The sequence below is a fragment of the Podarcis erhardii genome, assembly GCF_964252035.2.
Source record: "Podarcis erhardii genome assembly, chromosome: 10".
In the NCBI taxonomy this organism is placed as follows: domain Eukaryota; kingdom Metazoa; phylum Chordata; class Lepidosauria; order Squamata; family Lacertidae; genus Podarcis; species Podarcis erhardii.
Window position 1 is genome coordinate 74,654,164 of NC_138500.1, and position 12,124 is coordinate 74,666,287.

Consider the following 12,124-nt stretch of genomic DNA (forward strand, 5'->3'; position numbering starts at 1 on the left):
ATGTGTGGGTTTTGCCACAGTCATGTACAAGCAGATGCCTCTCACGAGAATTTCCCTGAGATAATTCACTTGGCCCGAGGGATCTTTAGATAAATAATTGAAACGAAAACCAGTGGAGTGGCTTTCGAAAGCAAGGAGCTTTATTTAGATTCCCGTGCTACTCTCCCTTTTACATCTATTCTTTAAAGGAGCTCATTATCTGGGCTAATTAATCGTTGTCCCTTAATGGTCTCCTGCCCCCAGAATCACTAGCCTTTTGACGACCACCTGAGCATCGCAGGGGACCAGACCCCTCACCTCTCTTTGTGGAAGCAGAGGAGTCAGAGGAGAACAGGAAGCCTGTCTGCAGCAGGCATGCAGGGAAGCCGGCGTGATCAGAACGCTAACAGGGCAGGCTGTGTAATTACATGTTTCTTGTAAGTGTGTTAGCTCCATGGGGAGCTGAGTCCATTTGGAGACAAGGAGAAATAGCCCCCCCCCTTTCAGTAAGGTGAAAAGGGTCATCGCATATCCTAGTTGCCATTCAAATATAATAAAGGTAATTGTTGCTCTAGAGTGGTGGCTCGCCTGGCTTTTGCTCAGTCATTCCTCATGTCTGGATTATGCAGACGGCTGCTTTCTAACTAGGGAAGCACACTGCTTTGAGGAAGAGAGAAGACCATTTGTTTTGCAAGCGGTATGTTGTGATTATTATCTTTTTGCATTGTTTCTGCAGTATTGTGAGGGGGTGTGTGGAAGACTAGAATAATACAAAATCAGGGCTGTAGAAGCTTGAACCACAGTGCAGATTATTCTCTTGACAGTTAAAAGCAATTGATATTATTCCTCATGCAGAGGTGGGGGGGGGGGCCTTTGCAGCATTCCTGTATTTTTAACTTGTTGTCGTAAGGTTTGTGTTAGGATGAATGTCATGTTGCTGTTGCCGTTTGCACCTCCTTTTTAACCATCCTGCAGATTCAAATCTGATCTTTCGTCTTTCTAGCCAGATTCCTTACTGCATCTCCCCCCCCCCTCTCTCTCTCCCTCCCTCCCTCCCCCCCTCTCTCTCTTGAGTGTAAAGTTTGGCCTAGCTGAAGCTTGTTTCAACCCTGCAGATTTTGTTTTTTGGGTAAAAGAACTCAGAGCATTTTCTCCCTGAGCTTGATTTTGGATGTTTCCAGGCTGCAGGAGGGGCCAGTGGATGCTTTGCCCTTGACAGAGGGCCAAGAGCCAACCGAATCCAGGGGAGGATTTATATGCAAGACGACAAGGCGATGGCTACGCAGCGAGCTCCGGAATCTGCTCTCAGCTTGTTGATGGTGAGTGGTTTAAGGGGATGTTGAGCTTGAGGTGGCCAGGGTGGATTGAGGGTGAAGATCATGTCAAGGAACTGATGGATTATATTGGTATTGTGCTGCTGCTGGTAGGGGTGGGGAGGGCTGGCTGTTGTGCTTTTTTAACAAAATGGACAAGGAAGGTGTTTTTTCTTTTTTTCTATGGCCACCCCACTCAACGCTAATGATCACAATTTAGAGAAAACTTCAAATTTACAGATGTCATCTTTTTGTGGCCCTGTTGTTATTTTTTTTTAAAAAAACCTATTTGTCTCCTGTTGTCTTCTGGTTAAGGTGCTCTTGGCAGGTTGGAGTGGGGGGCGGGGGGGGGGACTGCCATCAAATGTAGATAAACTGTAATGATCATGATAATAGCCTGCCTGTCACAACAAGTTAGCATGCAGTTGTTTGTGTTTCTTAGAACAGCTCCTGAATCTCTGCATCATTCAGGAAGTGAACCCCTGGACCTCTGCCCTTGCCTGCCTCCATCTGTGTCCCCAATGACAATTCAGAGTGCCTTTCGCAGATGATGGTGTTAGCAACCAGAGGATGCCATCTCGGGGGCTGCATGGAGCACCTAATGATCATGCAAGACCTGCCCATCTCGGGGGGGGGGGATGGGTAGGGGGTGGGTTTCAGGCACTGCCCACAACACGTGGACCTACTGACCCACTCTTCAAAGTTCTGCCAAGGAGGCTGAATCCTGGAAGGGTGTGACTTTCTGTTCATTTGCTTTTATTAAAACAAAGCTGGTGGGCTTGAATTCCCCAGATTATACATTTCTTTTGCATCTTTCACTCTTTTTTTGCCATCTGGAATCATTTCAGTCCTGAGCTTTTCCAAGCGTTGAATTAATCCTCCTTCCCACCCCTCCCTTTGCAGGGGATGGAGAGGGTTGCAAATGGCAGGGCAGTATATACATATTGATCTCTGCTTTCTGATGGTGCTAGAAATGGTCTCCTGGAACTTGGCATTTGCAGCCGTAGACTAATGGCCTCCTGGCACTTTGAGTGGTTAGCAAAGGTCAAGTGGAGAAGAACAACTTTTATGTCCATTACTAAATACTCTATTAAATTTACTGATGGTTTGTCTTTATATTTATCAGCGGCTGTCATAACAAGCAGCCAGCAGTGTGTTGCTTTCTCAGTGTTTTCTATGGTTCTTTAAATGGTTGCCTTCTGGGCTTGGCCTGTTTAAATCTGCAGAAGGAGCCCTCTCTGCCAGTGCAAAACCCAGTAATGGCAAGAATGGTTTGCAATGCACTGCAGATGATGCTTGGAGGAGCAGGTGCTTGGGCCTCAGTCTCAGTGATGGGGGGACAAGGGAGCTGGGATGGATGCTATTGCTGTACAAGTAAGACATCTGTGGGCCTCTCCAAATGGCCTTCCTGTTGCACGTTCAAGGTGATTGGTATTCATGATGCTTTGGGGGCAATCACAGGTCACCTGACTTTCATCACTGCTTGTGCCTGCGAAGGTTTGGGGACGGTCACACTGCTTCCTTTTCAGTCAATGAGGATCCCTAACTTTCTGCTGAACCCCCCATAACTTATTATACCACAAGTGTTCTGGTTTATTTCTGTCCCATTTTATTGCACTTTAGCCCCTCCGAACAGTAATGCTGTAGAAGCAAACTAACTAACCACACTAAAGCAGGATGGTATAGACACCCTTAATGCCAATAAATACACCTGCCATAAAACCCCCGCCTGGAGGGGCTGGTCTGTCTTTTGCCCGTCTGCCACAGTCACTTCCCCAATTATTGTATATGTTCAACTAATTGGATAGCTAAGTTGTGCCCCTGAAAGACTACCCAGACAATGTGGGATGCCTTTGTGCATAGCTTAGGCAAATGAGTGTGCAGTTTACTGACCCACCGCTTTCGTCTTCAGTGGTTGGTGTAGTATAGCATAGTTTTACTGGTTGCACCTCTAGGAGTAGCAGTAGTAGAGATCGTGCTGTTGACGTGAGCCTGTCCTTCAAGGAATATGAATTGAAAGGAGTGTAGAAGTGTTAAGTCATTCTCAGTTCCTTCTCTTCTTGAGCTGCCTGATCCACAGCCAAGCTCCACTGCAGAACCAGCATTCAAGCTATTTTAAGCTCACTGGACTCCAGTGACTCCATAGAAAAGCACAACCCAAGAGGAGGGTATGGTGGCACCTTAAACACCAACACATCTAGTATGGTAGAGGCTTTCCTAGACTCAAGCCCACTTTGTCCCATGCATGAAGGGAAATCTTATCTGGCAGGCATATGTGAGAAAGCTATGGAGGTGGAAGCTAAGTGGCAAAGAGAAGCAAAGACACAGTCAGTGACCATTAGAGCTTCAACAAGCACCTTGACTGGACTTTTTTTGGCCCCTGCTGAAAACATTCTTAATAGACAAGTCTGCCCAAATGCTTAGAAAGCTGAAGTCTTAGTATTTTAATTTTTGTAGGTTTTAAAGTATGGTTGTGAATTTTTCTCTATTAATTATTTTATCTCTTTGTAAACTGGTTTGAGGGTGTGTGGTTTTTTTTACAGGTATATACATTTTACAAAATAAAATAAGTAGCCATACCATACAATCTACAGTAGCAGATTGGTGATAATGGCTTGAGATTATTGCATTAACTCCTCTAGTGAGGAAGGGAGCCATTTCCAAGAAACAGTCAAAGGTAGAACAGAGATTCTGGTGTTTTCCTGCTCCCTGGATTTCCACAAGCATCTGGTTGGCCCCTGAGAGAACAGGATGCTGGACTGGATGGGTCCTCTAGCCTGATTCCTCCCTCCCTCCCTCCCTGACCATTGGGTCCAGTCGTGACTGACTCTGGGGTTGCAGCGCTCATCTCGCTTTATTGGCCGAGGCAGGTGGCGTACAGCTTCTGGGTCATGTGGCCAGCATGACTAAGCTGCTTCTGGCGAACCAGAGCAGCGCACGGAAACGCTGTTTACCTTCCTGCTGGAGCGGTACCTCTTTATCTACTTGCACTTTGACGTGCTTTCAAACTGCTAGGTTGGCAGGAGCAGGGACCGAGCAACGGGAGCTCACCCCATCGCGGGGATTCGAAGCGCCGACCTTCTGATCAGCAAGTCCTAGGCTCTGTGGTTTAACCCACAGTGCCACCCGCGTCCCTTCCTTCCACATACATACATACAAAATTTGTATACCACTGGATGATAACGAAACCTCTAAGCAGTTGGTCAGTTAATTAACACATACAGTGGTACCTCTGGTTACTTACTTAATTCGTTCCGGAGGTCTGTTCTTAACCTGAAACTGTTCTTAACCTGAGGTACCACTTTAGATAATGGGGCCTCCAACTGCCACCGCGCCACCGGAGCACGATTTCTGTTCTCATCCTGAAGCAAAGTTCTTAACCCGAGGTACTATTTCTGGGTTAGTGGAGTCTGTAACTTGATGCGTCTGTAACCTGAAGCGTCTGTAACCTGAGGTACCACTATATTTGGAATTGTTGCCTTTTGTACCCAATGTGACTATATTGTGAAAGTGGCATTTGACCCTTGGTAGCTTAGGTAGTCACCAAGTGATGAATATGCATTTGTGGACCAACCCTAAGGCCTCCAATACAAATTATATTTACTAGGAAGCAAGTCCCATTGAACTCAGTATGACTTTCTTCTTTGGAAACGTGTTTAGCTGGGATGAGCACTTACTACTGATAATTACATGAGCATTATGAAAGGCATGCACATTTCAGCGAAGAGAAAATCCTGCCTAACTCTTTTCCTTTTGCTCCTGACTCCTTTCCAATGTGCTGTAAAAACTGAGCAAAATTGTCTATTTATCTTCCTAGTTCCCATCTCATTCCAACACTTCTCTAAATAGTTTTCTCTTTACAATGTTTCCATAATTCATTTAGCAGTGAGATTCACTAATAGAATCTCTTTATACTTCCAGACTCCTGCAATACGGACATTATATTCCTGGCCCAAGGGAAAGGTCTAGGAAGATGGCTTTTAATAACAAAATGGGCAATTCATGTCATGGGAGACATTACTTAGCAACTAGCAAAATGCTCACCATTGTGGTGCTCTTGTGAAGGGAAGGCGGTATTCATTTTATGAACTGTGTTTCTGTACCACCGCATAGCTAGCATTTTCTGGGTGGCATACAGAGAAATGATTGAAATGCAATATGAGCAATTAAAAATGCAATTGCAATGGAACATATTGCAGCAAGGAAAGATCAGTAACATCAGACTCACGTCTTAACATTTCAAAATAAAACCAAGCAGAGCTTCAAATCTTTTTAAGTCCTTGAAAGGTCCCATAAAAAGCCAGGGTGAATAAACTAAAAGTTTTGCTGGACTTAGGGGGAACACAGCCTAGGTGCTAGTCAGTCTTCTCTAGTAGCTGCCCATGAAGTCTCACTTGGGGGTGGCACTGGGAGAAGCACCTTGGACAGTGACCTTTGCGTCCAGAACCAGCACAGGCGGAAGGGAGTGATCCTTCAGATAAGCAGTCTCCAAGGTGTCTGGGGTTTCAAAGGTTAAAACCAGCCCAGAAATAGACTGGAAGATGGTGCAGCTGACAAGGCAGAGTGTGGTGGCCAGTCTTGACCAGGTTGCTTCTAGACCCTTTTCAAAGGCAAGCCAACACATAGACAACCTACAGTCGCCTTGCATATTGTAACAGGGTGTGTCATTTTAGGGAATGAAACTTAATTTTTGCAAATTTCTACAGTGAGGGGATCTTAAAAATTTTGTTTTTGGGTGTGAGGAATTCCTGTCTGCTATTATTTTTGTGACTGGCATCATTTAGTTTGGTAAGTCTACGTTTGATGAAGAAGCATATAAACTGCCTTTGGAAAACCCCAAAATTGTAATTTTACTTTCTGAAAATGTCACATAATACAACAGAGGTGGAGATAGCTGCTCCGGCACCCAGTGCGGCACACATGCTGTACCCCTGGGGGCGGGGTGAGCCGCCTGCTGGGCGGGGTGAGCATCCCAGGGGGGCGGTGCAGTGATGTAACCCTCCCTCAGGGATGACACCCGGGGTGACCACACCTACCACACACCCCCTTCCTCCGCCAGTGTAATACAAACAAACAACTGGAAACACTTGGCAATCATTTGTAATGATTTCTATGCAATTTTACACACATTTTACTTACCAAGCCAAACTAAATTATATTGATTTAACCCAAATATATTTTGAATTCCCAAGTCATGTTACAACTTTTTAGCACCCCTCATTCTGGGAATTGGAAAGCTGAAAAATCCATTTTGCCCTAATATTGCAAGGACCACTGCCATCATCCCTTGCTGGGTAAATTCTTGCCAGTGAGAGTGGCATCCCCCAGGGTCTGGGTGAGTGCCCCTCTCTTTCCTCCACAGGAACAAACAGCAACCATTCACTTATATGGGAGAAAGTAGAGATGCACATTTAAATGAGTGCTAATCCAGCTCCCTTTGGGACTTCCCCTCCCCCTTATCTCCATAGCCCTGCCCCAGGCTGTTTTTCTTGGCTAAAGGGAAGGAATGCTGGGAATATGGATAAGGAAGAGCTGAGCAAGAGAAAGGCCCTTTCTCCCATGGGTGGCGCTTGCATGCTCCAGGGAGGCTGGAAGGGGTCCTTTTCCACCCACCCTTCCTTAGTCGGTTTGGGGCTCCCTTTGGCTTCTCTTTCTGATTGCAGTCTGAGAGGTTTGTTAGCTTGTTGCTGGTGTGCTAAGATTCTCAGTAAGATTCAGATTCCCCTCAATGTAGGGATTGCTACCAACTTGGATGGCTTTCACAGAGGATGTAGACCAATTCACGGAGGATCTGTTTATCTTCTCCCTCCCCTGTCAGGGGCCGGGTACTTCTCACTTGCTGGAGAGGGCAAGTGGGAAGAGTGGTACTTCTCACTTGCTGGAGAGGGCAAGTGGGAAGAGTGGTACTTCTCACTTGCTGGGAAGGGCAAGTGGGAAGAGTGCGGCTGTGGCTGCTGTCCTGTTTGCGGATCCTGCTTGAGAGGCGTCTGCTTTGCCCCATGAGGACCAGATGCTTGTCTGGGTGGCTCTTTGGCCTGATTCCACTGGGCTCCTGAATCTATTCCCATACTAAATGGCACAAGGGCTCTGCATCTGAAGAAGAGCATCTGCTGCAGCTATATTTTTATACTTTAGCATTGCTATATTTATTGCAACAACAACACATATCAGTTGACACACAACAGCATTTCCCCTTTTTGAAGCAAAATGGCTTTGGCGTGCACACAAGCTGCTTAGAACAATGGCTACTCCGTGTCCAGAGTCGATGTAGCTCATGTGGTGCCTTCCAGATGTTATGGGCGACAGTGTCCATCAGCCCTAGGCAGGGATGGGGGTTATAGCCCACAACATATGGAGGGCACCTTATTGGCCACCCATTGATCTAGAAGATCTGCCCTAGTTTATACCTGCGGCTGGGATGGCACTGCCACAGCATGGTAGAGCATCTTCCCTGCTTTATCTGCCCTACTGTTTTGGGAGCCTATTGCCACTGAGAACTCTGCGACACACACATTCAGTCATGCATTAACCTCACAACACCCCTCCTTTAAAACGAATCAATCCCAGAAAAAACAAAACAAATTCCTTCCAGTAGCACCTTAAAGACCAACTAAGTCAGTTCTTGGTATGAGCTTTCGTGTGCATGCACACTTCTTCAGATACACTGAAACAGAAGTTTCCAGACCCTTCTATATAGTGAGAAGGTGGGGAGGGGTATTACTCAGAAGGGTGGTGGGAATCGGTGATTGGCAGATAGCTGTGATGAGCCTGTTGACGACTCTTAACGACTGCAATAGGTCTTACAGGAAAAAGCAAGGGGTGAAAAGGTGAAAAATGGCTTTGTCATGTATAATGAGATAAGAATCCAAGGTCTTTGTTCAGACCAGGTTTCTCCATGGTTTTAAGTTTGGTGATAAGTTGTAATTCAGCAGCTTCTCTTTCCAGTCTATTTCTGAAATTCCTTTGTAGTAAAACAGCTACTTTGAGATCTTGTATAGAATGTCCTGGGAGATTGAAGTGTTCTCCTACTGGTTTCTCTGTCTTGTGAATCACACGACATATATCTGAAGAAGTGTGCATGCACACGAAAGCTCATACCAAGAACTGACTTAGTTGGTCTTTAAGGTGCTACTGGAAGGAATTTGTTTTGTTTTGACTATGGCAGACCAACACGGCTACCTATCTGTAACAATCCCAGAAAGGGCAACTTGCCCAAGGCCACCTAAAGACCCTCAGCAGGGATTTGAATCTGGTCTGCCATAATTAAACCCAACATGCTCAGTTACTGTTTCACACTGGTCCACCTCTGGAAGTTCTTGATTGTTTGCCTTGAAGCATGGAGGGAAGGTAGAGGAAAGCATGGCTTGCCACTTTGCACATCAGATACAAGCTAGTGGGCTGAGATTGTATCCTAGGTGAACACCTCCTGTGAGTGTGTGCCATTTTGTAGAAAATGAAAGTGCATTATTTGACTTGCTGAAGGTAATATGCTTATGGGGCTGAAATATAGTACTTTGCTGAAGCCCCCAAATGACCCCTTTTGTCTTTCTCCCCATGTGACTTCAGGCAAGTGACACTCAGCGGATGCCGGGTGCAGCAAGTGCGTCCTGCAGCTGGGGGCAGGCGAGCCACCCATGGGGGTTGGGTGCGCTCCTTGGAGCCTCTCTGCCGCCTCCCCCTCAGCTGTAGGGTGGCTGAGGGAGAGACGGAGGGTAGACACACGTCCCATGCTGCTGTTTTAGGCAGCGCAGAGCCTGCAGGTTTTCAAGCCACCACGTCACTCCCAGGAGAGACTCATGGCTTGGGCACGCTGCAGGCCCCACAGTAAGTGCCCAGTGCCAGCCACGTTTCGTTACATTGTTGACTGAACTAAAAGGTTTTGTGAGCCCATTTTTTTAAAAAAAACCCCACACTCATATTTTTGTCATTTTGTCACCCCCCTCAGTGATGACACCCGGGGGTGGCCCGCACCCCCCTTCCTCTGCCACTGGTGACACTACTATGCATGGTAGTTTTACTGGACACCGTCATCATAATTTTTTGGGACATGGAAGTTAAGAAATACTCAAACAAACCACATGGCAGAAAGGAAGTCCATGTATATGTACACTAAGAGCTCATTTGCACCCACAAGTGTGAGGGGAGCAGGTGTCTCTTAACAACTCTCAGCACACTTAAACAAACTTTAGTGCCCGGGACACTCTGAGGGAAGCTGCGACTGTCCAAGTGTCATAATAGTGTTTTAGATGTATACTGTGGGTGGCCAGACAGATGCGTAAAGGTTTTTCTTTCTCTTGCTGCCGCAATATAGATGGCATGGAACTGAAAAGGAGACAACATGCTGTCATGTTCTGAATCCTGGAAATGTCAGACAAATAGGATGGGCACATTTCATAGTCCAGTAGTTTACTCTAGTTATGCAGACTTCATAGCCGAAAGCATGCGCAGGCCAGCATTGGCGCCCCACTTGAGAGCCGTAATATATTGCTCAGATTACAGGAGATAAGCAGCATCGCTTCAGTCTTGGCGATGGGAAATCAGCCCAGCTACAATAACACAAGCTACTCTCTTATATCATCAGCTGGTTGACACCTGAATGGTGTGTTGAGGCTGCTCTTGTATTTGCGGCTTCATTGCAGAGGGGCTATTGAATTTCTCATGTGGTTAGAATACAAAACGCTGATGGGAATGGCTCGCAATTGGAAGCCTGGTTCCTTAGCTTCATTTTATCTGCCCACATAAAGCCCTTTTGAAGGCTTTTCAAATAAAAAAGCGTGTATTGATCAAAGGGTATTGAATGGCACTGTAAGTTAGGTCAGTTGGGCTTGGTTGCGACAGCATTGCAGCATTCTGGCAGAATGAGATCCGAGAGGCCTGACCTCTAGACTGCCAGAGGTTAACGTGCCTTTTAATTGGTATTTATTGGATGAAAGTTGTTCAGAGTATAAAGGTGTTCACTGATGGCCCAGTGAGTTAAAATCCTGCTGTTTGGGGTGATCTGCTCACGTCTTCAACAGTTGCCCTTGGCTTTGTATATGAGTAATAGATCCCCATCTTCTGATTCTGGGGCCTCTTTTTTAAATTCAATTCTCATGATCCCAAGTCTTTGGACGGATTTTCATGCTGCTATCTGGGGAGGGGCTCAGTGTTGGAGCACATGCTTCACACCAACAGGTCCCAGCTTTGAATAGTTCAAGCCTTGATGTCTCTGGGGGTGGCTGGAGATGGCTCCTACCTAAAAGTGCCAACAGTACTGAGGCGGAGAGCTATATCCAAATCTGGTCTGGGAGAGGGTATTCTCTGTCCCAGAGTCCCTGAGGATAGGAGCTACATCTGTGAATGCTGGGGAAGGAAAAGGTCCTGCTCTGCGGCCTTTTTGTTTTTGCCTGGCCTCACAGCAGGTAGGCCAGGCTGATCCAGAGGTGTCATGCTCTCTGTGAGGCAGCGCCCCATGGCTGCACACCCTCTAATCCAGTGTTTCCCAACCTTGTGCCTCCAGCTGTTTTTGAACTACAACTCCCATCATCCCTGACTAGCAAGACCAGTGGCAAAACGGCCTCGGTCCTGTATACCTGAAGGAGCGTCTCCACCCCCATCGTTCAGCCCGGACACTGAGATCCAGCGCCGAGGGCCTTCTGGCGGTTCCCTCATTGCGAGAAGTGAGGCTACAGGGAACCAGACAGAGGGCCTTCTCGGTAGTGGCGCCCGCCCTGTGGAACGCCCTCCCATCAGATGTCAAAGAGATAAAGAATTACCTGACGTTCAGAAGACATCTTAAGGCAGCCCTGTTCAGGGATGTTTTTAATATGTAATGCTGTATTGTTTTTAATACTGATTGGGAGCCGCCCAGAGTGGCTGGGGAAACTCAGCCAGATGGGCGGGGTATAAATAATAAATTATTATTATTATTATTATTATTATTATTATTATTATTATTATTATATTATAAACACTGCTCTAATCTGTAGTCCCACAGTCCAGTGCTGTGGGACTACAACTCCCATCATCACCTTGACATTGGCTATGCTGGTGGGGGCTGATGGGAGATGGAGTTCCGTGGCACCTGGAAGGCTACAAATTCCCCATCTTTGACTTAGACCAACTCCTGCAGTAGGGAAAAGAGGGGCACACCTTTGTAGGTGGGATGGAAGTTCAATGGCAGAGCAGATGTTTTTCATGCAGAAGGTCCCAGGTTCAATCTCTGGCATAGTCAAGTAGAAGATGGTGAGAAAAACCTCTTCCTAGGACCCCAGACCCATTTCTAGTCTAGCTAAATGAACTACTAGACAGACTTGGTACCAGGCAGCTTTCTGTGTTCCTATGAAGTATATTGAATTGTTCAATAAAAAGAAAAGCATTGGGTGTTTTTCCATATTTTCCTTTTATAATGGATTCGCTACCTTTTACTGTCTATAACATTTCACACTAGAAAGCCCCACCTGGGGGAAATTATTACTACAAATTGCCTACCCAGAGATATTTCTTTAAAAAATGATATAAACTCTTTTTTTAAGCCACCAAGCTGTATTATTCCTGCAGCTCCTTGGATTTTGCTCCTCATAATTTGTGAAAAGATAATGAGAAACTGTTGTAGAACATATGTTTGGACTAGTACCTGTTTGAAATGTGTGTTGTAGCTAATATATGAAAGCAGGAACAAGGACACAGCCTTGGAATAATTGAGCCTGAATCTCCTTCCCTGATTTTGATTAACATGAACAAATGAAGCCTTAATGGTCAAAGCCCAATGCATTTTCTAATTAATCACAGGCTGACTAAAAACAATGCTTTGGACCATTACCTTTGTACCATTAGCTCTAAAGGAAGGGACT

At 46.0% G+C, this 12,124-nt stretch overlaps 1 protein-coding gene across 2 annotated transcripts in view; it reads left to right on the plus strand.

The window, feature by feature from the left end:
• The first annotated feature begins 399 nt into the window (after positions 1 to 399).
• The window catches only part of FRMD4A (FERM domain containing 4A), a 434,031-nt gene continuing 422,306 nt past the window's right edge, over positions 400 to 12,124 (plus strand). Inside the window, exons 1-2 of one of the 2 annotated variants that reach the window (XM_081879084.1) lie at positions 400 to 676; positions 1,161 to 1,298. In XM_081879084.1, the coding sequence (XP_081735210.1) occupies positions 1,236 to 1,298 (63 nt within the window). In that variant the 5' untranslated portion in view covers positions 400 to 676; positions 1,161 to 1,235. Of the gene's footprint in view, positions 677 to 1,045; positions 1,299 to 12,124 lie in introns of those variants that run through there. The other variant, XM_081879085.1, reaches the window with a different exon arrangement.